Genomic DNA, 27,235 nt, shown 5'->3' with positions numbered 1-27,235 from the left:
CGCTCAGGGTAGGGCCGATTGGGGGGTTGGGGCACCGCCCCCTGTCACACTCAAGCAGGGTCGATGGGGAGGTTTGCGGCACCACTCCTGTCACGCACAGAGCAGGGCCCATCAGGGGGTTGGGGCGCTGCCCCCTGTCACTCACAGAGCAGGGCCCATCAGGGGGTTGGGGCGCTGCCCCCTGTCACTCACAGAGCAGGGCCCATCAGGGGGTTGGGGCGCTGCCCCCTGTCACTCACAGAGCAGGGCCCATCAGGGGGGGTTGGGGCTCCGTACCCTGTCACACACAGAGCAGGGTCGATCAGGGGGTTGGGGAGCTCCCCCCTGTCACGCACAGAGCAGGGCCGATCAGGGGGTTGAGGAGCTCCCCCTTGTCACTCACAGAGTAGGGCCGATAGGGGAGTTGGGGCACCGCCCCCTGTCACACACAGAGCAGGGCGGATCAGGGGGTTGGGGCGCTGCACCCTGTCAAACACAGAGCCGCAGGGCAATCAGGGGATTGGGGAGCTCCCCCCTATCAGGCACAGAGCAGGGCTGATCAGGGGGTTGGGGCGCCTTCCTCTGTCACGAACAGAGCAGGGCGGATAGGGAGGTTGTGGCCCCGCCCCCTGTCACACACAGAGCCACAGGGTGATCAGGGGGTTTGGGCACTGCCCCCTGTCACGCTGATCCCGGTGCTGGGAGGCATATTACCCTTTTACTATATAGAATAGAGGCCTGGTGCATGGGTAGGGGCTGGCTGGTTTGCCCTGAAGGGTGTCCTGGATCAGGGTGGGGGTCCCCACTGGGGTGCCTGGCCAGTCTGGGTGAGGGGCTGAGGGCTGTTTTCCAGCTGGTGAGTGACTGAAGCTTCCAACCCCTCCTTGTTTTCTTTTTTTTTTTTTTTATTCTGAGCCAGCTTTAGCTCTGAGGCCTCGCTGCTGAAAACATCGATACAATGTTGCGGTCCGGCTGGCTTTCAGTCCAGCTGGTTTCTGGGGTTTTGTTTAGCTTTTTATTTGCAACATAGTACATAGTTGCTTAGAGTTGCAGCTGAGAGGCCGGCAAGTTAGGCGGGGAACGTTGGAGTCCACAGTCACTGGAGCAAGCAAGCCTCCCTGTTCGCTTCAGTGCATGGCTGCCGGCCGCCATCTTGGCTGACAGTTAATTTGCATAAGGATATGCTGATTAGCCAATGGGAAGGGTAGTGGTTGTACGCTAATTACCATGTTTCTCTTTTATTAGTGTAGATTAGGAAACATTAAGACCTTATCTAAAAATCTCTAAGGAAGAAATGACAAATTTATTCAATATACTTAGGGAATCATAAGAAAGCTTTTATTAAGTGTATGCAAAGACCTATAGAATCATTTTCTAATTTCATGGCTCACCTCACTCGAGCAGTGAGATGGCAAATACAGCATATAATAGCAGTTTGCAAACATCTAAAAAATATAAATGCCAAGTGGTTTGGGACCACCTAGTAAATCCTATCTTTCCTAAACCAAGGACACTTAAAGAGTAAATAATTTGCATTTTGCCTCCCTAAACAAAGGGTAAATAGTTTATGTCAATATACTCAAGGAGACTGATAGCAGAAAATCCAACTAGTGTCATTTGCTGTCCACACCCAAGAACAAATGAAGTTAGAAAGTAAACCTTATTTCAGACTAATTTAAATCGGCAAATTGAAATAAGTGAATATTCAGGAGAACTTACTTGTCACCTACTAAAAAACAAGTCACTACAATTTTTATATTACACCCCTATTATTTATACCAAAAAATACTAGACAGGAACCTATTCCTGGAGCATTAACTATTTTTACTGATGTTTTGTCTAATGGTAAAGCTGCTTATCATGCAATGGATTCAGACTGAGTCATCCAGACTAGTCACACTTCTATACAAAGGACTGAATTAGAAGCTATCAAGGCTGCACTACAGAATTTCCAAGAGCCTCTTATTATTTCTGATTTTTGCCTTTGCTGCTGGCCTGGTAAACAAAATCAAGATTGCTCATTTAAAATGGCTCAGTGACCAAAGTCTATTTATACTATTTAAACAGGTACAGCAAATTGTACAGCAAAGACAATATCCCTTTTATATTACTCATATCAGGGCTCATACCACCCTGCCTGGTCCTTTAACAAAAGGAAATGCATACTTTATTACAACAGGCACATTACGGGAATACCATTATAGAATGCCAACATCAGTGGCTACAATCACAACTTGAAAAACAAAAAGGGAGAATAGTGATGCTGGAGAAATCTTCTGTAGTAGACTACACCAAGCCTTAATTATCTTAAATTTTTTCACTTGTAATGCTGATGGCAAGACACCTATGGCATTACATTGGTGTCAGAATAAACCAAAGGAAAATGGTTTGGTTAAATGGAAAAATCCTGAGTCTGGTTTATGGAAGGGTCCCAACCCTTTGTTAACCTTTGGTTGAGGATATGCTTGGGTATTTCCAGAAAATCCCTGCAGACAAACGACTACTCCAGCCACAGATAGCAGTAGCCCCAAGCAACACACTGAAGATAAGGAATTGGGAGGAGAACAATACAGATGAGAAACAGTCTGGAGATGACCTGGGGGATGGTAAAGAAGACAGTCCAGAACAAGAACCCCGAGAACACCTAAGAATGTTTTCCTGGCCATGCTAGCAGTCATCAGTTGTGCGATGGTACAGGTTGCCCTGGACAAAGCCAGAGAAGGTCGGACCTGCATTTTCATTGCCCACCATTTGTCCACCGTCCGGAACTCGAATATCATTGCTGTCATGTCACAGGGGACAGTGATTGAGAAGGGGACCCATAAAGAACTGATGGCCCAGAAAGGAGCCTACTACAAACTAGTTCCTTAGATGCCTGGCAGCAATTTAAAAAGGTCATGAAAAAACTCAATCCTTTTCATTGGATCTCCCTACATCTGACTTTTTAGCATAACCACTATTGTCTGTCTCATTCTTGTTCTTATATGTTTATTTCTAGTCTGCAGATGTGGAATGAAGAGTCTTAAAAGGACTCAAGCCCTACAGACTGCACACACTTTTCAAGATTTATTAAGAAAACAAAAAGGGGGAGATGCGGGAAGCCACTGCCTGCCAATATTGTCACCAAGGAATGCAGAAGGCCGATGGACCTTGTGCGTTAGCAGGGCTGACACTAAGCACCTCATCTGTTGAGACAGTGGTGGCTCAAAGCAATTCCCTAACCTGATAATCCTTTTACTGTTTACCAACCTTTATCCTTGATATGACTGTATGCATTGCTAAAGGGAAAATGTGTATTTCAAGTAAATAAATAGCGGACCAGGCCAGAAGTCGGTGTCTCTCTTCAAAAAAGAGGCTCCACCTGGCCCACAATGCCTTCTAAATTCATATTTCTTGTATAGCATTTTCATTTGTGCATTGGCCCCTCCTTCAGATTCAAAATCCTGCCACAAAGGTTGTGGCAGGCTTTTATTTATATAGATTAATTTTCAGGGTTCTATATTTTGATTTAAATGAAATAAATACTGACACATTTGTACATACACAGAATTTTTATTAAATATACTTTGTGAGAAAAAGAACACCCTGAAGTGCTAAATTTCATGTAAATCAGATAACTTAGTAAATATATGGTGAAAAAAATCAAAAGGGGAAACATGATTTAAATAATCTCACAAAAGAGCAAGAACATATCTTAATCATCATATAAGGGAAAAAATCATCAAAATATAAAAGGAAAGGAAATCTCTCTTGTAGAAGAATATACTTCATAGTTCCACCTGTTCATAATTTCAGTTAAACATTCTAAACACATGGTAAAAAGGGAAGTTAGACTTCTCATTCATACTGACATAAAGTGACAGTATGTTTGTTGCACAGCAGTTTCACTGGTACTGACAGTGGAAGATGAATAAAGCAGATTTCTAAATTCAACTGTTAGTAAAGAATCTCTCCACTCCTAAAAATTCAGACAAAAATAGGTCTCAGACTTAGTTGTTCCTAAGTATCCCAAGCATTCACCAAACATTGCCAACTTATAGGAGGCTGCAGAAAAAAAACATGAAAATGCTCTATGTTAAAAAATACTTTGTGTTACTTTCTGCTAAAGAGATTCAGTAGGCATGTTCTAAATTATTTAGGGCTTCAGTAGAGATCAAAATTAGCATCTGTAACATGAAGCTAACATTATAGCATCAACATATCTTGAAATCCTCTAGCCAATGTTTGGCTCTAAATATTTGGAAGAAGTCAGTCACAAATTACCATATGCACATCAAAAATGAATATTTCTAAAAGAAATTTTCATGTACCAAATAGCTACAAACTGAAAAGTACACACAGTGGGGGCACAATAAATACTTATTGATTGGCTGACTTACCAATTATACATACCATTTAAGAAAACTCAGGTAATTCGGTGCAAAATATACACATACACACACATATTTCCCTAATAACATCCTGCCAACATATGTATGCTGCCTGTCATTACCAAACTAGCATATATAAAGTATGAATGGAGTTGAAATTAAGTTTTAAGTAAAAAGCTCTGGCTTCTTACATAAGAGAATAAACTTTGGGATTTCTTCAGGAGTTAGTTCTCATATGTAAAAAAATTTAATGTTGCTAGAACAATACTTGTCACTTAAAAGTTTTTTGTTTGTTTTTGTGGCAGCGATGGGATCACTTAAAAGTTTTAGACAATATAGAAATTTACAGAAAAGTTAAAGCTTAGACCACTGCACATAGAGGGAAAAAACAAAGTGATGAAACTGAATTATGACTTTTAATGTATTTATGATCAAAATTAACACAAATCAAAATACATTTCACAGGACTTGCAAAAAAATTTTTGTATTGATCTTTCTGAACCATGAAAAAGAATAAATTAGTCTTGTTTTAATGAGACTTTCTGGAAATGAAAATAATCGCAAAATATCGGCTTGATGATGAACATATTCTATTATCAGTAAATACTAGTAAATTAATTGTGTTATCCAAAAAGGTCGACAAACTCTAACTAGCATGAATAGGATATTGAATTCATTAATGAATTTTACAATTGTTTTGAGCATACAAGTAATCTTTGCTTTTATACCTACTACATTTCAAAATTCTGTAAACTGTGAGGCATTCAATGTGTTAATGTGGCAGAAAATCATATTAAATGTTTATTTTATTCTGTTCAGTCCTTTTCCCATTAAGCATGCAAACACCGTCATGACCATCTTTGGTTTCACTTCTACGAGGTCGTCAGGTAAGGCATATATCCTGGCACCAATCTTTCGAGCAACTGAAATGGCGTATCTTTAAAAAACAAGAAAAATATCTTGTTATTTGTTATCTACTGTGTTTTCACTTAATATACGTTATTAATGAAATATTTTTATAAGATTTAACTTTACAAAAGAGTTAAGGTTATGAGTAGTTAAATCATATTTCCTTTACAAATTGTATTTAAAAATGTGAATTTTAAGGACATATTAACCTCACCTGTATGGATTTAAGAATTTAAAGAGCCACTATGTTCTAATACAAATAATAAAAGCTTACTTAGCATTGTTCAGCTTGTCTTCATCAGAAAAGTCTTCTCTCTTTATCATTTCTTGACGAACTGCATTTGGTGCAATGGCATCTATTAAATCTAGGACAGGTAAACTAGTGCTAATAGATTTGTCCTAGAAAATAAAGAATAGATGAAAATTCATATCAGACCAGAAGGGTATAACCACAAAACTAAAAGCAATTTATAAACTTTCTTTACACTCAACATTCAGCTTCTCTGCAACTGGCACACATCACAAATCATTGAAAATACACTTTCCCTCCCATCTTTACAGAGCTTACAGTGTAGAGAGCTGTCATCTTCCTGAAGTTGTGGATGTGACAATTACTAAAGTATGCTAACTACAGTATTCATTCTGTAAAAAATAAACAACTTTTGAAAGGGAGTAGGAGATGAATTTCAAATAAATAGTTTTGCAAGTTCTAGTAATAATATATATTTTTAGACCATGAATTCCTAAGCCTTACTTAATTTTTTCAAAAAGAAAAATGATGCCCTAGCCCGTGGTCAGCAAACTGTGGCTTGCGAGCCACATGCGGCTCTTTGACCCCTTGAGTATGGCTCTTCCTAAGCCTTAGGAGTATCCTAATTAAGTTAATAACAATGTACCCACCTATATAGTTTAAGTTTAAAAAATTTGGCTCTCAAAAGAAATTTCAATCATTGTACTGTTGATATTTGGCTCTGTTGACTAATGAGTTTGCCGACCACTGCGCCAGTTTGGCTCAGAGGATAAAGCGTCGGCCTGTGAACTGAAGGGTCCCAGATTCGATTCCAGTCAAGGGCACATGCCCGGGTTGTGGGCTCAATCCCCAGTGGGGGACTTGCAGGAGGCAGCCAATCCATGATTCTCTCTCATCATGGATGTTTCTATCTTTCCCTCTTCCTTCCTCTCTAAAATCAATAAAAATATATTTAGAAAAAAAAAGAAAAGAAAGAAAAATGATAATGGAAAGGAACTAACATTTACAAAAGCATTTTTCTTGTGGTTTTACATGTTTAGCTTATTTAATCCTTCTAACAGTCTGGTATTCAAGAAATTATAATCTCTCTTTTAAAGATGAAGAATATAAAGTTCACAGAGCTCCTCCAGTGATTTTTCCACACAACCAATACTAGTAAGTACAGAATCGCTATTTGAATCCATAACTGCCCCTCTCAAGATTCTCTTCATTGTTGACGTTACCTCCCAGACAAACTAAAAATGGATAACTAAGTTTTAGTGGCTACAGCACTGCAGTTGAAGTTAGAAATCCTTGTCTGAATTGATTTTACCACTTACCAATACAAATTATCTGTTCTGTCTCTCAGCTTGAATGGTGGCCACTGTTGTTTGCCTATCCAGAATCCATTCCTTACTACTTTCTCCATCCTAACAGAACTCACATTTTTGCTCTGTATCCATACCCCCCACACATGGACATGTGCTCCAAGGAAGGCTGATCCCATCCACAGTTCCAGGGGTGTCCTGAATTAGTCTAGGCCAGGGGTGGGCAAACTTTTTGACTCGAGGGCCACAATGGGTTCTTAAACTGGACCGGAGGGCCGGAACAAAAGCATGGATGGAGTGTTTGTGTGAACTAATATAAATTCAAAGTAAACATCATTACATAAAAGGGTACGGTCTTTTTTTTTTTTAGTTTTATTCATTTCAAACGGGCCGAATCTGGCCCGTGGGCCGTAGTTTGCCCACAGCTGGTCTAGGCCATGCATTTTGAGGTTGGGATGATCAAATTACTCTTTTATGTATAAAGCAGAAATATAATAATATCTATGTTCTTAAAATTTCATGGGGAAGGGGTGTTTAGGAAGAAAATGTCTAAAAAGACTCCTTGAGTGAATAATAAACACACATTGAAAAATACTAGTCTAAGCCACATTAATTTAATTTGGGCTTAATTTAATTTAATGTGAGGCCCTTACTATTCGGGAAGAATTATGAAAAGCCAGCAAGCCCTGCTCCTGGATGTGAATGAGAGGATAACATCTCTGTAATCAGGAGCTATCCTATGACCAAGAGGAGAATCAGCTTTAGGGTGAAGTTGGCACTTTAGATGGCAAAGCAGAGATGGACAAAAACTTAAGTCCTGAACGACATTCTTCAATGACTGGCTCAACCAACCTTGAAGTCAATCCTACACCTCTGGAGTTCTGCTCTTGTTCTGTCTCTTTTCCTTTGGTTTAAACCACTTTAAACTTGATTTCTGTTATTGAAGTCAAAAGTATTCTTTCCTAATTACTACAATGGGAATGTCACAGGAATCTTGGGAATATTAAGATTATATACGTGAAAGCTTCCAGTATAGTTCCTAGCCAAATGTCATTCTTAATAAATGTTTCATGAAACAATTTGAAGTATGTGAAACTGAGTAACAGTCTGCTCTTTTTGGGTCATGATCTAGGAGCCACTGCATTTATTAATTTTAGAAAAGTTTATATTCTTCATTTTCAGGAATGCTTATTATATGAAACACTTGGGGGTAGAAGTAGAGGGATAAAAATAGAGTCCTTCAGTCTGTCTCCTGGTAGTAATTGGGATCTGTTTTTGTCATCTTCTCTATTTCTGAAAAATTCTCACACCTGTTTTCTCAATGTGTATTCTGCAAACCACCTACATGAACATTACCTGAGGTGCTTGTTAAAAGCACAAATTTATCCCTATACTCAAATTAATGAGTTTGTAGATGGGGCTAGGAATCTACACTTTTAATAAGCTTTATAGATGTACATTGTTATACTTTCTAAAATTAAACTTAACACTTATATAATCCTATCTAATAATAGACAAACATGGTAATTGACCATACCTTCGCTACGCCTCCCATTGGCTAATCAGCATGATATGCAAATTAACTGCCAACAAAGATGGCGGCTAATTTGCATACTGCAGGCAAGGTGGGACAGCGCCATCCCACCTGCCCTGCCGCCATCTGGGCCTGCTATCTGCAACCCAGGGCGGCAGGCATTCCGTGTGCGACCTGACCCCGGGGCGGCCGTGCGGGGCAGCAAAGGCTTGAAGGTGGCTCCGGCCTGAGCAAAGGCCTGGGTCCCGGGTGCCGGAGGAAAACTGGTGCTGGCAGCCGGGGAAGGGAAGGCCTATTGCATGAATCTTTTCGTGCAACAAGCCTCTAGTCCTATATAATAAAAGGCTAATATGCATCGACCGAACGTCAGAATGACTGGTTGCTATGATGTGCACTGACCACCAGGGGGCAGACACTCAATGCAGGAGCTGCCCTCTGGTGGTCAGTGCACCAGAAGCTGGGCTCAAGGCTGGCAAGCACAGTGGCAATGGCAGGAGCCTCTCCCACCTCCGTGGCAGTGCTAAGGATGTCTGACTGCAGGCTTAGGCCCGCTCCCCGATGGGGGCCATCAGTCGGATATCCCCCAAGGGCTCCCGAACTGTGAGAGAGCGCAGGCCAGGCTGAGGGACCCCCCTCCCGAGTGCACAAATTTTGTGCACCAGGCCTCTAGTTCTATAATAAAATTATAATTTCTATGTGTTTTCTTTTCATAATATTTCTGTGGTGATTCAAAAACAGACAAGTGGCTTAATTGTGCTGTATTTTGATTACTTATTTACATATTTATGAGTTTTTTTTTAAGTTTGGGAAAAACTGTTTTGATTTGTTTTTTAGCTTTCTGAGGTATAACTGAAAAAGTTGTAAGATATTTAAAGTGTAAATTTGATGCTATACTTTGTGAAAGAATTCCTCCCACCTAGTTAATTAACACAACCATTACCTCACATATCTCTCCCTCTCTCTCTCTCTCTCTCTCTCTCTCTATATATATATATATATATATATAATATATCATACCTAGAGCCCAGTGCACAAAAATTTGTGCACTCGGGGTGGTCCCTCAGCCCGGCCTATGCCCTTTTGCAGTCTGGGACCCCTTGGAGGATGTCCACCTGCTGGCTTAGGCCTGCTCCCTGGGGGATCGGGCCCAAGCTGGCAGTCAGACATCCTTCTGGCAGCCTGGCAGCCTTGGGGGATGTCCACTTGCCAGCGGGGAGCAAGCCTAAGCTGCAGTCAGACATCCTTAACGCTGCTGAGGAGGTGGGAGAGGCTCCCACCACCACTGCTGTACTGGCAGCTGTCAGCCTGCCTTGTGGCTGAGCAGAGCTCTCCTGCATTGAGCGTCTGCCCCCTGGTGGTCAGTGTGTGTCATAGTGACCAGTCATTCCCAGTCGTTCTGCTGTTAGGGTCAATTTGCATATCACCCTCTTATTATATAGGATAGAGGCCTGGTGCATGGGTGGGGGCCGGCCGGTTTGCCCTGAAGGGTGTCCCGGATCAGGGTGGGGGTCCTCCCTGGAGTGCCTGGCCAGCCTGGGTGAGGGGCTGATGGGTGTTTGCAGGCTGGTCACACCCCCTTCAGGGAGGGGGGCCCCCACTGGGGTGCCTGGCCAGCCTGGGTGAGGGGCTGATGGCTGTTTGCAGGCTGGTCAAGCCTCCCCCCAGTGGGGACCCTCACCCCATGGAGGTTTGGCCAGTCTGAGTGAGGGGCTGAGGGCCGTTTTCAGGCTGGCCAAGGCCCCCGGCGACGGAAGCTCCCAGCCTCTCCTTTTTTCTTTTTTTCTTTTTCTGGGATTTATTTACCTTCTATAATTGAAACTTTGTTGCCTTGAGAGGAGCTCAGAGCCGGCCATGGCAGGTGGGAGGGAAGCCTTCTGCTTGCTCCAGCTTCATGGCCACGGCCTGCTGAAAGCAGGTATCTGGGGTTTATTTACCTTCTATAATTGAAACTTTGTTGCTTTGAGTGGAGCTCAGAGCCTCCGCAGCAAGCGGGAAGCTTGGCTTCCTGCATCATTGGGGCAACAAAGTCTCCTGCTTGCTCCAACTCCGTGGCTTCCGGCCGCCATCTTGCTTGGGTTAATTTGCATATAGTTGCTCTGATTGGCTGGTGGGTGTGGTTTAAGGCATAGCGAAGGTACAGTCAATTTGCATGTTTCTCTTTTATTAGTGTAGATATATCTACACTAATAAAAGAGAAACATGCAAATTAACCATCACTCTGCCACACACACCAGCCAATCAGAGCGATTATGTAAATTAACCCAACAAAGATGGTGGTTAATTTGCACACACAGGCATGGAGCGAATACTGAAGACGACTGAAGATGGCGGTGGCTACAGAGCTGGAGCAAGCAGGAGGCTTGGGTTGCTCCTGGTGACAGAGGAAGCCAAACTTCCCGCCGGCCCTGGACTCCGCTCAAGGAGTGGCTGGAGGTCTGGGTTGCCAGGGGTGACCCAGGCTTCCAGCCCGCCCTGGGCTCCTCTCAAGGAGTGGCTGGAGGTCTGGGTTGCCAGGGGTGACCCAGGCTTCCAGCCCGCCCTGGGCTCCACTCAAGGAGTGGCCTCTGCTCAAGGAGCTGGGAAAAAAAAAGGAGGGGCTGGGAGCAGCCGGAGCGGAGAAGCCAAGCCTCGCTGCTGTGGCCGGACCAAAGGCCTGGGTCCTGGGTGCTGGAGGAAAACCAGTGCCAGCTGCCAGGGGAAGGAAGACCTATTGTGAGAATCTTCGTGCAACGGGCCACTAGTATGTATGTGTGTGTGTGTGTGTGTGTGAGGGTGTGTGAGTGTGTATATATATATATATATATATATATATATATATATATTATATGTAACTATATATTACTATATATAGAGAGAGGATAGGTACTATTAATATATATATGCACACATATATATGATGAAAACATATAAGATCTACTCTCAGTAAATTTTAATTAGACAATACTAGAGGCCCGGTGCACAAATTTGTGCACGGGTGGGGTCCCTCTGGGTTGCCTGAGGGATCAGGCCAAAACCCGCAGTCTAACACCACCTGCAGTTCCTGCCTGCCGCAGGCTTGCGCCCAATCGATCCCGATCGGGAGAGGCTCGCACCACCACAGCAGCGCTCGCCAACTGAGAGCCCTGCATCTGGCACCCTCCCAAAGGGAGTGGCCTGCAGGATCAGGCCAAAACCAGCTCTCTGACTTTCCCCAAGGGGTCCCAGATTGTGAGAGGGTACAGGCCAGGCTGAGGGACCCCTCTGGTGCAATATTGGGGCTGGGGAGGAACTGTGGGAGAGCCCCAGGATGTGTCCAGCCCTGTCTCGCCCAGTCCCCAGCAGCAAGCTAACCTACCAGTCAGAGCGTCTGCCCCCTGGTGGTCAGTGCACATCATAGTGAGCAGTTGAGTTGCCTTCGCATATCATTAGCACATTACCCTTTGATTGGTTGAACAGTCAACCGGTCACCAGACGACTGGACACTTAGCACATTAGGCTTTTATTATATAGGATAGTGTTAACTATAGTCACCATGCTATACATTAGATCCTCAGATGGTATTCATCTTATGACTGAAAGTTATACTTTTTGTGGTATTTTAAATATTTCTTCACTTAGATATAGGAAGCAAGGATTTTTTCAACGTATGTCCCTATGATTCTCCTTAGGAAAAAGTTTTATTGTGTTGAATAAAAATTTAACTTTTAAAGATATATCAGATCCCTTTATCTCCCTATTTCCAAGAAAACAGGCCTATCTTCCAACTCCTCTGATTTGTATATTATCAGTGAAAAACATTTTACTTTTGCAAAGGGAAGAGGGGTTATAGTACGGTAAAACCCTAAGTTTAGTATATAAATACATTCTCATAATTTTTCCTTCCATATTCCTTAACTTAATCATAAATAAGTTACTTAAGCAAAAATCATTTGTAGAATCTTAAAGACAACTAGCCTAGAGTTTGTCTTGATTTTCAAGATAGTGAATTATACTGTCTCTTTTTCTTAATTTGATATACATTCTTATTAAGACAATTCCAGCCTATTGTTCTTCCTATCACTTTTGAAAACAAAAGTGGAAAAAAATGATGTTCCCTGAAGAGCTCAAAAGGAACCTTTCCACGTGTGATACCCTTTATATGTTGGCAGTACCAATAGCCTAGTAATCCCCATTTACAGAGCCCTTATTATGTGCCACATACTACTGAGCACTTTACATTTATTAATTTGTTTAGTTTGACGACAAACTCAGGAGATAGGTACTATTAATATCTCCATTTTAAATATGAGAAAAATGAGGCATAGAGAAATTAATTATTTGCCCAAGGCGATACAGATGGTAAGCAAGAAGTAAATTCAGCTTTATTCATCAAGAGATGTAGTCAGCTGCTAGTATAAACTGCTAAGGTTTTCATAAGACACATGCCCTTCTCTGGTGCTCCCTATTTCACTTAGCTGATTTCTGCAGTATTAATGACACCCCATAGGATTCGAGTTTTCTTTTTTGCCTCCTTGCCTGAACAGTGAGCTCTTTGAGGGCCACAGAGGCTATGTAGCTACAGAGGCTATCAAAGCACCTGACAGGGGTGGGCAAAAGTAGGTGTACAGTTATTATATAGACAAAGGCATGAAGGTTATGATTATTACAATAGTTTTATTAACTCAAATGAACATCACAATGAATACCACTATATGGCTACTTTTGTATTTATGAAATGAATGAGCAATATGTCACACAGCTAACTGGCTGAGCCAAAGTCAGATCCAGGGCCATAAACTCCATAGCTTGGTTTTCATCCTGTAGTTTAGACATGTCTGGGTTTAAAATCCAGTTATTCATCTTTATAGCTGTACTAGAGGCCCAGTGCACGAATTTGTGCACGAGTGGGGTCCCTCAGCCTGGCCTGCGGGATTGGGCCGAAACCGGCTCTCTGACATCCCCTGAGAAGTCCTGGATTGTGAGAGGGTACAGGCCAGGCCAAGGGACCCCACTGGTGCATGATCAGGGCTGGGGAGGAATGTGGGAGGTTGGCCAGCCGGGGAGGGACCGCGGGAGGGCTCCAGAGCATGTCCGGCCCATCTCACTCAGTCCCCATCGGCCAGACCCAGCAGCAAGCTAACCTACCAGTCAAAGCATCTGCCCCCTGGTGGTCAGTGCACATCATAGCAGCAGTTGAGTGGCCATAGCATATCATTAGCATATTACGGTTTGATTGGTTGAATGGACGACCAGACACTTAGCATATTAGACTTTTATTATACAGGACTAGAGGCCTGGTGCAGAAAAATTTGTGCACTCGGGGGGGGGGGGGAAGGGGGGTCCCCCAGCCCGGCCTGTGCCCTCTCGCAGTCTGGGACCCCTCGGGAGATAACGACCTGCTGGCTTAGGCCTGCTCCCGGGTGGCAGAGGGCAGGCCCAATCCCTAGGTGCAGCCCCTGGTCAGGCTCAGAGCAGGGCCGATTGGGGAGTTGGGGCGCCGCCCCCTGTCATGCACAGAGCAGGGCGGATCGGGAGGTTGTGATGCCACCCTCAGTCACGCTCAGGGTAGGGCTGATTGGGGGGTTGGGGCACCGCCCCCTGTCACACTCAAGGCAGGGTCGATGGGGAGGTTGCGGCGCCACCCCCTGTCACCCACAGAGCAGGGCCGATCAGGGGGTTGGGGCGCTGCACCATGTCACTCACAGAGCCGCAGGGCGATCAGGGGGTTGGGGAGCTCCCCCCTGTCACACACAGAGCCGCAGGGCGATCAGGGGGTTGGGGAGCTCCCCCCTATCAGGCACAGAGCAGGGCTGATCAGGGGGTTGGGGCGCCTTCCCCTGTCACGAACAGAGCAGGGCAGATAGGGAGGTTGTGGCCCCGCCCCCTGTCACACACTGAGCCGCAGGGCAATCAGGGGGTTTGGGCACTGCTCCCTGTCACGCTGATCCCGGTGCCAGGAGGCATATTACCCTTTTACTATATAGGATAGAGGCCTGGTGCACGGGCGGGGGCTGGCTGGTTTGCCCTGAAGGGTGTCCTGGATCAGGGTGGGGGTCCCCACTGGGGTGCCTGGCCAGGCTGGGTGAGGGGCTGAGGGCTGTTTTCCGGAAGCGGGTGACTGAAGCTCCCAACCACTCCTTTTTTTCTTTTCTTTTTTTTATTCTGGGCCAGCTTTAGCTCTGAGGCCTCGCTGCTGAAAACATTGATACAATGTTGCGGTCAGGCTGGCTGAAGCCCGGGTGACTGAAAGCCGGTTTCTGGCCTTTACCTTCTGTATTTGATACAATGTTGCAGTCCGGCTGGCTGAAACCCGGCTGACTGAAAGCAGGTTTCTATGGTTTTTTTTAGCTTCTATATTTGCTACATAGTTGCTTAGAGTTGCAGCTGAGAGGCCGGCAAGTTAGGCAGGGAACGTTGGAGTCCGCCGTCACTGGAGCAAGCAAGCCTCCCTGTTCGCTTCAGTGCATGGCTGCTGGCTGGCATCTTGGCTGACAGTTAATTTGCATAAGGATATGCTGATTAGCCAATGGGAAGGGTAGCGGTCGTATGCTAATTACCATGTTTCTCTTTTATTAGTGTAGATGACAGTGGACACGTTATTTAATTTTTCTAATGCTCATCTTTTTGTTTATAGAGTTGTGGAAAAAAGAAAGAATAATGTGTAAAGTGTTTAACATAGTGACACATAGAACTCAATAAATGACAATTATGATTATTATTATTGACTAATATACCGCCTCCTGGTATTCTTTGTGAGGGAAAATTACTTGACAACTAAAAAGGGTAAACTTGACTTTTCTGAAATTTCTAGGTATAGCACTGACTTAATTATGGTTCTTGCTAGTACTACTTATGGCTTTCAATTATAATGCCTTCTACAGTTGGAAAAAACCTCTCCAACCCCAACTATATTTAGCATTCACTACCGAATTTCTTAACTATTTACAATCTAGAGTTTTATGTCAAGCACCTACTAAATGCCAAGCACTTCCACAGTATGTTTCTGCCGCCTAGTGTTAAATAAAACCATACTCTCAAGTCTACTTTTCTCAATGAATTCTCTCAAAGAGCTTGTGTGCACCCATTCTCAACTATTTCTTCTATTCAACTGATCACCAAGTATGTATTCCCGGTTGTTGTTTTTTAAGTTTTTATTGATAGAGGAAGGGAGAGGGAGAGAGAGATAGAAACATCAATGATGATAGAGAATCATTGATTGGTTGCCTCCTGTACACCCCCTACTGGGGATCGAACCCACAACCCGGACATGTGCCCTGACCAGGAATCGAACCGTGACTTCCAGATTCATAGGTCAATACTCAACTACTGAGCAACACCAGCCAGGCTGTATTCCCAGTTTTGATATCTCCTTTCATCCAGCTCCTCACTTCCTGAAAATTACCTCAAATTCAACAAGCTTAAAACTGAATTCATCTTCTTTTCCAGAAAGCAGCTGAACCTCATGACATCCCCATTATTGTTATACTTTGTTTTCCATTTACCCAGGCCCCCAAATCAGGAGTTTTAACCTGATTTGAAAAATCTCTGGAGTGTTTCCCTAAATCAAGAAGCCAAATCATACCTATTCTTTTACAATAGCAAATATTATTCATTCTTAACATTCTCAGTGACCACCCTACCTCCAGATTCTTTACTTCATACCTGAGTTCAGCCTCAGCTTCTTATATAATGTCCTTGGATTTAAACTATTCTTCCTCCAGCCATCTGCTCACCACATGCAGAACAGTATTCTTAAAATAGTCACTCTTCTTACATTACCGCCCTTACCAATATTCTTTATTAAGGCCAGATTTCTCCACAATATTAACCCAGCCTATATCTAAGCGATTGTATCCCTTAGGAACCTGCTTCTCTAGCCAAACTATTTCTCCTAACCTTCTCAGACTTGCCTTTATTCAAGATGGACCCCTTCTAGCTTGTTACACCACTCTTGTTCTCCACCAATTCAAATCCCTCCTCTCCATGGTGCTCAAATCAAATCCAACTTTCTTCATCACTCTTCACTGACCATTCAGTTGGAAACGATCAGTTAGATTTATCCATAATAGTAGTTGCATTAATTAATGACTATAATATCATTACCTTCTCAGTTATACAAATTTGCCTTTCAAGTAAATGGTGAACACTCTGAGGGCTAAATAATTTCTTATATTCTATATCTTCTTCTTTGCCTAGAAATGTTACTGGCAAAAGCTCAATAAAAACTTATTAATTTGTTCCTAAATGTTTTCTCACTGTATTTTATTTGATTATACACAAATTGTTTTTTATAAATTAAAGTACAAATGCATTAAGTTACAGTATAACAATTTTAATGAATGACTGTCAATTGGAGAATTTTACATGTCTCCTTTCCTATTTTACATTTCTATGTTGTGTTTTATGTCTAAAATGTAAAAAGACAAATCATGGACTGAAATTCTTTTTTTTTTTAATAAGCAACAATAAAAACTCAATGTCATTAGTTCCTTCCAAGATGGAAAAGAAAAAACACACTTGAACCACCAGGACTCAGGCAATATCTCTGCCAAAATCCAGCTCCAGTGGTCGGCAAACTGCAGCCCCTTGAGTGTGGCTCTTCCACAAAATACCACGTGCGGGCGCACACGTACAGTGCGATTGAAACTTCATGGCCACACTCAAGGGGCCAAAGAGCCGCATGTGGCTCAAGAGCCGCAGTTTGCCGATCACTGAGCTATCCTATTAAAACCACTTTGTGGCTCAGTTTAGGTAAAGATGAGAAGATTGAATTTATCAATTTCTGACATTTCTTTTACTCTACAATGTTGTTAAACATATAGAGCAAAGGCAAAGAAGAGAATAAAGATGGATAGATAAGTCTTAGGAGAACTTAGGGATTCATCTGTTTGCACTCTTATTTTACTACAAAAATACAAATTGCTGATTTATCACTTATAATGAAATTACAAACACAAGGCTCACTGAATGAATGGATACAAGCAGACATGCTTAGTTGTAGCTAACATCAGCTTGCATGCAAAAGCAAAACAATGGAAATGCATGACAATTAGTGGGTATGCATGTGCAGATTACATTTCGAGTGCTTTATGAATCATCCACAAATGCTTGGAAGTGAGCATTAAATGCCATTATGAAGCCACATGATAAGATTTTCTTTTCCTACCAGTTTTTTCAATTCCCACTTGAATTGGTTTGGCTGGCTCTGTTATGCCTTGGAAATGATGTCAATACAATTCTGAGACTGCTGCTAGGGAGCACAAAACATTACAGATCCTATATAAACAATGGCTTTTTAGCTTTCTTTTTCATCTGACAATTCTATTTTATTGCTCTATTCTATTTCTTTTTAAGATTAGAATATCAGAATCTGATAACATTAACCTGCATTTATACTCAATAGGACAACGAATCAAAAATATAAGAATTCACACTGTACAGTTTTGGTTTACACATGCCAAATAATTAGTATGCCTAAGCTCACAAATTGTGATCCTGAGATATAACATTAATGTAATCCTGAAACTAAACCAATGTAATTCTCAATAAAGTTTATTCCTACACTTAATTTCTTACCAAAAATTTTTAAAATAGCTTTGATTACCTTGAAGCTGGAAATAGAAGTATTTTTGTTTGCACTTTTAAGAGTCTGATTGACCCATTTAATTATAATCTCATCATTGACTTTTTCACCTTCTCCAAGATCTGATAACACATTCAATGTGTACCTGTAACAGAAAAGATGTATATTTGAGACTGAAAGGGGTGAAATCTGCTCCCACATCATTTATATCAATATTTAGATAAATATTTAAGAAATATTCAATTCTAATAACTATTTTTAATTTTAACCTGGTTTTTGCACTTAGTTACAATCCAAAGTTACAAAGCTCAGTAATGAGAAACAAAAACTACTATCTGGTATTAAAAAAATTAAAACAACTCCATTCAACGCAGTTTTTAAGAATAGTGATTGTTTCTACAGATTTATCCACTATTAAAAAAGGAATTATTTACAAAGAATATAGTATCAACAATCATTTAAAAATTAATATTTTTGTAGTATATTTATTCTGTGTTTGTTATTCTTCCAAATGAACTAAAACTTTAGCTCAAAGGATTTTTAAAAAGAAATCCACAGTGTTGCTATAAACTTCGCAGCCTTTACCTTCTCATTAGCTGCCATACCAATGCCAGTGTCAGTGTTGAATTTCCTTCATTTAGGTCCTGCCCAGCAATGCCAACCAAGGAGAATTTGGCCTTATTCTTCCCAAGATCCACTGCATAGTTACAGTTTTCAATCTATAAGTAAGTAAAAGTTTTGGTATAAAAACAAATTTTAAAGAATATATCTCTTGAATCTGCCAAACTAGTTCAGTCATTTGAAAGATAGCTATGATGACACCTTAAATTTATATTACAGAACTTCATTTCATAATAATTCAGTGAAATTAAGAAATTAATTATTCCAACTTTATAGTTGAAAATATCAAAAGCACTGAGGGGTTAACCTAGATAAACAACTGAAAATTTTAAGATCCTCTCTTACTTTAAAAGTCTTGACTATCCAAGATTACACAGCTTATTAATGGCAGATCTTTGACTAAAAACCTAGGTTTCCTGCATTCCATTGATAGAGATAATAAATATAGTTCTGCCTAAACTTAAAATTAAGGAAAAGAGAAGAAATTGTTTCATTAAGAGTCTAAGTCATCTCTGATATTTTTTATCTAGATCTTTCTCATCCTCTGAAATTCCCCTTTTAGCTCACTTTCTTCAGCAAAAGCTTAACCTTAACTGTACCAGCTGATGATAATCTATCCCATGTTTGAACTCCCAATACTGCTTATTTTATAATGCTTATGTATCATCATATACTTATACTTAGCATTTGATGTACTTTCTTTGCTAACCATAGCATAAGCTCATTTTAAAGGGCAAAAACTACAATGTGTGCAAATCTGTATCATACTCTTCCCTAACCGAGGCCAGGACCCAGCACAGTGCCCTGCCTACAGTAAGAATCTGATGAATGAACACCAAGTAAATTATTTACACACACACACACACATTAGAGGCCTGGTGCACAAAATTCGTGCACAGGGAGGGGGGGGGTCCCCTCAGCCCAGCCTGCACCCTCTCTAATGCGGGACCCCTTGGGGGATGTCCGACTGCTGGTTTAGGCCCAATACCGGGGATCGGGCCTAAACTGGCAGTCGGACATCCCTCTCACAATCCTGGACTGCTGGCTCCTAATCGCTCACCTGCCTGCCTACCTGGTTGACCCTAACTGCATCCTGCTGCTGGCCAGGTCGCCCCCAACTGCCCCCTCCCTGCTGGCCTGTTCGCTCCTAACTGCCGCCCCTGATGGCCTGGTCACCCCTTACTGCCCCCCCTGCCAGTGTGGTGGCCCCCAACTTCTCCCCATCTGCCGGCCTGGTCGCCCACTAACTGCCCCCCCCGCCAGCCTAGTTGCCCCCCAACTGTCCTCCCTGCTAGCCTGGTTGCCCCAACTGCCCCCCTGCCAGCCTGGTCACCCCCAACTGCACCCCCCCGCCAGCCTGGTTACCCCTAACTGCACCCCCCCGCCAGCCTGGTCACCTTTTACTACCCCCCTTGCTGGCCTGGTCACCCCTAACTGCCTGCCTCTGCCAGCCTGGTCACCCCCAACTGTCCCCCCTGCTGGCCCGGTCACCCTCAATTGCCCCCCGTGCCAGCCTGATCACCCCTCACGGCCCCCCTGCCAGCCTGTTTGCCCCACACAGCCTGCTGTTCAGTCGTTTGGTTGTCCCTCACTAACCCTCCTGCTGGCCTGGTCGCCCCACGCAGCCTGCTTGTTCAGTCCTTTGGTCGTCCCTCATTAACCTCCCTGCTGGCCTGGTCATAGGCAGCCATCTTGTGAGGATGTGAGGGTTAATTTGCATATTACCAATTTATTATATAGGATAATGATTTATATATATGTATATGTATATATATATATTCTTATGAAGTTGAGTCTTTTTTCTCCACCCAAATTGTAAGCTCTTATAATCTTATAATGCATCACCAGTACTAAAAAAGTATGTACTAAATACTTTTTAGAATAAAGTAAACTTTAGTTAAGAAATATAGTATAACTGGCTTCTCCTGATTTTCTTTCCCAAATTAGTTGAAGCCTCATTGGAAAACATTTCAACTGAAGACACACAGATGCTTTTTCTATGAATAAGAAAACATTTCCAGAAAAGATGAGAAAGGGACCTCACAATAACAGAATTTGCACAAATAAATGGGTATTGTTCTTTAAAAAAGAGAATTCAAATTCCCAAAAGTCAGTGTGTTATAAATAAAAATGCAAGAAATTCATTTGAACCTGCTGTAATATCTGCTTGGCTCCCTTTGTAAGTTAAATAAAATCTTTGATATGTATTCATTTTCTGGAAATAAATAATATTCCAATATTCTTTATTTTTCCTACTAGTCATATTACATTATAAATTTAGTCTGTGTACTAGAAGTATATGCTATAGAGATACACAGATTTTTAAAAATGGAACCAATTCCTAATTTATGAAAAATAGCATCAGAGCTCTGATTATGTAACAGTGTGAACTGGAGAGATAAAAACCAGCATATTTTCGACTGACACCCATTTCATTAGGAGACTTTTCCAGCAAATTGTAATAAGCACTTCAATATAAAATGTGTTTCAATGAAAGACCATTTGTTTTATAGTTTGACAAATTTCCTGAGGGGAATAAGGGTGAGAAAGAAGGTCAGAATTACTAGTCTAGAGGCCTAAGATACTGGATATGACCGTCAATGAAAGGAAAACTAGAAATGGATGCCAGCATAAGGAAAAGGATGTGTTCTATTTTTTGGCAACATTTGATTTCAAATTTGGCAAAAAACTTAATATTTGAAAACAAAACTAAAGAAAGAATAAGAAATTAGGTTCCTAGAAGTAAGCCATATTTATGGTAGTACTTAACACCTAAAAAATGAATCTGCTCTCTGAAGATAAAAATATACAAAGTTTAGAGCACTGGGCAAGAACTGGGCCTTGGAAATGCCTAGAGTTGTCAGGCTAAAAGATGAAGACCCTGTTAAAGATAAGAATGAACACAAAGAAAGCAAAAAATAAAAAAATTGAGAGCCCAGCATTAATAGAAGAAATGATTACTAAGCACTTCAAATACTTTGGACAAAAATAAAGCTTAAATCATTTGGAAAATGAGAAAAGTTACATAATGGGATGCAGGATTCCAAGGGAAAAGAAACACTGAAGAAATAATGAAGGACTTATTTTTTAAACATACTAAATTTATTTCAAGCCTTAAACAGCTAGTATATGTTAAAAGAAGCACCCCACTTATGATTCATTTGTGACACCTTATGCTTAACATAAAAAATTCCAGGTATAATGACTGGTTCAATTTTTGTTTTCCTGTTATATTTTGCATCTAAAATTTTTATTTAAGTGAAATAAGCCAGTCAGAGAAAAATAAGTATCACATGATCTTACTCATATGTGGAATCTAATGAACAACATAAACTGATGAACAAAAATAGATCCAGAGACATAGAAGCATCTAACAGACTGTCAAACCGCAGAGGGAAGGCAGAGGAGGGTGTGTGGTCAGGAAGAGATAAACCAATGAACTTGTATGCATTTATGCATAACCCATGGACACAGACAATAGGGCGATGAAGGTCAATAGGGGGAAAGGGGACATATCTAATACTTTCAACAATAAAGATTAAAAAATAATAAATGCAAAAAATAAAATAAAAATTTTATTTAAAAAACTTATTTGAAATTAGTTAACGAATTTTCTGAATTCTACTTCCATGATTAGAATCATACACAAATCAAATAAAATTTAAAATTTAGGCAAGTCCAACCACTAGAAATACTGAAAAATATGAATATATATCATTAACATTATGACACATTTCCTTTTTGTCTTATTTTTAAAAATAGTTTTTTAAAGTATAAAGACTATAAATACATATTTATTCTAGAAATCTGAAGAAGTCCTTTTTGAATGCATGTCTCTCTGTGTGTATTTTAAACAAATTCGATTCATATATACATATGCCATATTTTATCCCGCTCATTTCCATGTCACTATTAGTAAAATACTAAAAATGCTATTTTAAAAAAAATATATATTTTTATTGATTTCAGAGAGGAAGGGAGAGGGAGAGAGAGTGAAACATCAATGATGATGAGAGAGAATCATTAATCCACTGCCTCCTGCAGGATCGCCCCCTACTGGGGATCTAGCCCACAACCCGGCATGTGCCCTTGACCAGAATCAAACCTGGACCCTTCTGTCCACAGGCAAATGCCATATCCACTAAGCCAAACCGGCTAAGACCTAAAAATGCTATTTTTAATGATACATCTTACTTCATTTAATGTGTATACCCTAATTTATTAACCCATTATGGAACAATTACATTGTTTTCATTTTTTGCTCTGTAATATTGCTATGATGAGTATTTTGGCACACAACTTCCTGTTTTTCTGATTGTTTCATAATGACAGATAACAAGTGAAATTGTTAAATTAAAGGACTTTTTGAAGATTACTGATAATGTATTACCAAACTGAATCCAGAAAGGTTATGCAAATGAGCATTTCCTCTAACACTGGGTGCAGTGCATTCCAAATGTTTCTTATTTTAAGTTGCATTTCTCTATTGTGGATGAAAAATATTGATTGTGTATTACCCATCTTACTTCTTGTTTTGAAAATTGTTCACTCATATTCTTCACTATCCTATTTTGCTATTATAATTTTAGTAATAGCAATCAAGTTCTAGATATTGGTTCGTATGAACTATTTATATGTTAAGGACTAGAGGCATGGATAGGGTTCCTAGGCCTGGCTGGTGATCAGGGCCCATCAGGTTCCCTGCTCCCTGCCTCCTCCTTCCCTCGCTCCCTTAGTGCCCAGCCGCCTATGCTGGTCACCCGCCATGTTCCGCGCTGCCCCCTGGTGGTCAACGCACGTCATAGTGAGTGATTGAACTCACAGTCTCCCGATCGAACTCCCAAGGGGATACTTTACATATTAGACTTTATATATATATATTAACTATCTGTCATATTTGTTGCAAACATGTTTCCAAGTTTTTTATTGTTATTTTTGCTTTTTAATTTTGCTTATGGTGTTTATTTTTATATACATGAGTTTAAAATTTATATGTAATCTATTATATATTTATTTCTTTGAAATTTCTTTACCATTCCAAGAGTAGATAGTAATTCACCTTTTTTTATTTGTCTGTATGTGTAGACTTTAATCATAAAAAATGCACAAAATATAGCACATTCCTTCGAGTTGTAAATGTTAAGCACAACTTTCATTTTTTATATTCCAATTACAGATACATTCAGTATTATTTTAAAATAGTTTCAGGTGTAGTATGGCCAGTGTGGTTCAGTGATTGAGTGTCAACCTATGAACCAGGAAGTCATGGTTCGATTCCCAGTCAGGGCACATTCCTGGGTTGCAGGCTCCATCCCCAGTAGGGGGTGTGAAGGAGGTAGCCAATCAGTGATTCTCTCTCATCATTGATGTTTATATCTCTTTCCCTCTCCCATCCTCTCTGAAATCAATAAAAATATATTTTAAAAAATAGTTTCAAGTGTATAGCATATTTAGTAACAATTTTTGACCATGTGCCTTATATATACCTCTTAAAAACATCAGTTTGACCACCATCTAGCAGTTGGCTTAATCAAAAAACATTGCCAATCCCTGCCAACTGTCCTACATGAAGTCTAAGTAATTAAATTCTTTGACAATCATATACTTTTATAGTGTTCCCCCTGATATTTCCATACCCAATGGGCACCATACATAGTTGTGGCAATATTTTTTATTATATTCCCTACTAGTGGCCCGGTGCATGAAATTCATGCATGGGGGAGGGGGTGTTCCTCAGCCTGGCCTGCACCCTCTCCAATCTGGCTCCTAACCACTCACCTGCCTGCCTGCCTGCCTGATTGCCCCTAACCACTCTGCCTGCTGGCCTGCTCGCCCCCAACTGCCCCCCACCGCCAGCCTGCTTGCCCCCAAATGCCCCCCACCAGCCTTATCACCCCCAATGGCCCCTCCTGCTTGCCTGCTTGCCCCCACCTTCCCTCTGCACTGGCTTGCTCACCCCCAACTGCCCCCCTGCTGGCCTGCTCACTCCAAACTGCCCCCCCTCCGCTGTCCTGATCACCTCCAACTGAGCCCCACTGATGGCCTGCTTGCCCCCAACTGGCCCCCCTGCTGGTCTGCTTACCCCCAACAACCCCGCCCCCCACCAGCCTGATCACCCACAATTGCCCTCCCCTCTTGGCCTCTAACCGCCTCTACCTCGGCCCTGCCACCATGGCTTTGTCCAGAAGAACGTCTGGAAGGTCTCTTGGAAGGTCTCCCAGTATAATTAGCATATTACCCTTTTATTAGTATAGATAGAGGCCTGGTGCACGGGTGGAGGCCAGCTGGTTTGCCCTGAAGGGTGTCCCAGATCAGGGTGGGGGTCCCCTTTGGGCATGGGGTGGCCTTGGTGAGGGGCCTGTGGTGGTTTTCAGGCTGGCCACGCCCCCATGGGGTGAGGGTCCCCGCTGGGGGGGCGTGGCCAGCCTGGGTGAGGGGCTGATGGCTGTTTACAGGCTGGCCAATCCCCCCAGTGGGGACCCTCACCCCATGAGGGTGTGGCCAGCCTGGGTGAGGGGCTGATGGCTGTTTGCAGGCTGGCCACAGCTCTGGGCAACCCAGGCTCCCAGACCCTCCTTGAGCAGAGGCCACAGCGGCTGGAAGCAGGTATCTGGGATTTATTTATCTTCTATAATTGAAACTTTGTAGCCTTGAGCGGAGCCCACAGCCAGCCAAGGAAGGCGGGAAGCGTGGCTTCCTCCATTGCCAGGGGCAACCCAAGCCTCCTGTTTGCTCCAGCTCCGTGGCCGCCGCCATCTTGGCTGGGTTTATTTGCATACTTGCTCCTGATTGGCTGGTGGGCGTGGCTTGTGAGTGTAGCGGAGGTACGGTCAATTCGCATGTTTCTCTTTTATTAGATAAGATGCTGCACTTTATATCCCCATAACTATTCTGAAACTACCAATTTCTATTTCTTAATCCTTTCACCTCTTTCACCCAGTCCTCCAATCCCCTTTCCCTCTGGCAATCACTAGTCCAGTCTCTGTGTCTGAGTCTGCTTCAACTTTGTTCATTTATTTTGTTCTTTAAGTTCCACATATAAGTGAACACATGTGGAACACATCTGACTGACTTATTTCACTGAGCATAATACCCTCTAGGTCCATCCATACTGTTCAAATGGTATAATTTCATTATTTTTTATGGCTGAGTAGTATTCCATTGTGTAAATGTATCACATCTTTTTAAACTATTTATCTATTGATGGGCACTTGGGTTTCTTCCAAGTCTTGGCTATTGTAAATAACACTAAAATGAACATAAGAGTGCACATATTCTTTCAGATTAGTGTTTGGGGTTTCTTTGGATAAATACCCAGAAGTAGAATTGCTGGGTCATAAAGCATTTCCATTTTTAATTATCTGAGGACCCTCCATACTCTTTTCCATAGTGGCTGCACCAATCTGCATTCCCGCCAACAGTGCACAAGGTTCCCCTTTCTCCACATCCTTATCAATACTTGTTGTTTGTCTCATTCATCTGATTTTAAGTGTTATTTATTATATTTAACCCTTTAAGTCTTTACCTTGAACACATTCGGAATTTATTTTGGTGTAGATCACTTTTTTCCCTAATGAAAGAGTTAATCAATGTTTTGGCATCATTTTTTGGATGATCCTTCCTTTCCCTACTGATTTTAGCAAGCACCTTATCATACATTAACTACATGTATTTTAGGATCGGTTTCTAGGCTACTCTAATCCATTCCATTCTTATATACATATTAAACTATTTCAATTACTTTAGCTTTATAATAATTTAAAAATATTTTCTAAAAAAAATATTTTTGAGCTCCTCCTTCAATATCCTTAAAAATATTTTTTTAAAAGATTTAGGTCTGTTTTTTTTTTACTTAAATTGTTATTTTTGAAAGTATTACATATGTCCCCTTTTCCCCCATTGGCCTCTTGTAGCCAACCCCTGTCCACTGCCCCAGGAAATCACCACCCTATTGTCTGTGTCCATGGGTTATGCATATATGCATAAAAGTTCTTTGGTTAATCTCTTCCCACCCATCCACCCACTGCACCTTCCCTCTGAGATTCCACAATCTGTTCCATGCTTCTATGTCTCTAGATATATTTTGTTCATTAGATTCCACTTGTGAGTGAGATCATGTGACACTTGTCTATCGCTGACTGGCTTATTTTGCTCAGCACAATACTCACCAGGTCCCTCCAAGCTGTTGCAAATGGTAAGAGTTCCTTCTTTTTTACTGCTGCATAGTAACCCATGGTATAAATGTACCACAGCTTTTTTATCCACTCATCTACTGATGGGCACTTGCACTGTTTGAAGATTTAGCTATTGTAAAATGTGCTGCTGTGAACATAGGGGTACATACATTCTTTCTGATTGATGTTTCAGGTTTCTTAGGTTATATTCCAAGAAGTGAGATCACTGGGTCAAATGGCAGTTCCATATTTAATTTTTAAGGAAACTCTATATTGTTTTCCATAGTGTCTGCAGCTATCTGCATTCCCACCAGCAGTGCACTAGGGTTCCCTTTTCTCCACATCCTCACCAGCACTTGTCATTTGTTGAGTTGTTGATGACAGCCATTCTAACAGGTGTGAGGTGATACCTCATTGTCATTTTAATTTGCAACTCTCTGATGATCAGTGACTGAGCATTTTCATATGTCTCTTGGCCATCTGAATATCCACTTAGGAAACTATTTAGGTCCTTGGCCCATTTTGAAATGGATTGTTTGTCTTTGTTTTG

The 27,235-nt window shown here is 41.6% G+C and overlaps 1 protein-coding gene and 1 pseudogene across 1 annotated transcript in view; one reads left to right on the top strand and one right to left on the bottom strand.

The window, feature by feature from the left end:
• LOC102441178 overlaps window positions 1-4,588 on the top strand; it is a 13,346-nt pseudogene extending 8,758 nt beyond the window's left edge.
• A 158-nt stretch (window positions 4,589-4,746) lies between these two features.
• Window positions 4,747-27,235, bottom strand: part of PLS1 (plastin 1) — a 151,512-nt gene continuing 129,023 nt past the window's right edge. Inside the window, exons 13-16 of the mRNA XM_023751456.1 lie at window positions 18,476-18,609; window positions 17,912-18,035; window positions 5,533-5,657; window positions 4,747-5,286 (exon numbers count right to left, since the gene is read on the bottom strand). Coding sequence (XP_023607224.1) covers window positions 5,151-5,286; window positions 5,533-5,657; window positions 17,912-18,035; window positions 18,476-18,609 — 519 coding nt within the window. The 3' untranslated portion in view covers window positions 4,747-5,150. The remainder of the gene's footprint in view (window positions 5,287-5,532; window positions 5,658-17,911; window positions 18,036-18,475; window positions 18,610-27,235) is intronic.

This window comes from Myotis lucifugus, unplaced genomic scaffold (assembly GCF_000147115.1).
Source record: "Myotis lucifugus unplaced genomic scaffold, Myoluc2.0 scaffold_21, whole genome shotgun sequence".
In the NCBI taxonomy this organism is placed as follows: Eukaryota; Metazoa; Chordata; class Mammalia; order Chiroptera; family Vespertilionidae; genus Myotis; species Myotis lucifugus.
This window is presented reverse-complemented; position numbering and strand designations above follow the sequence as displayed.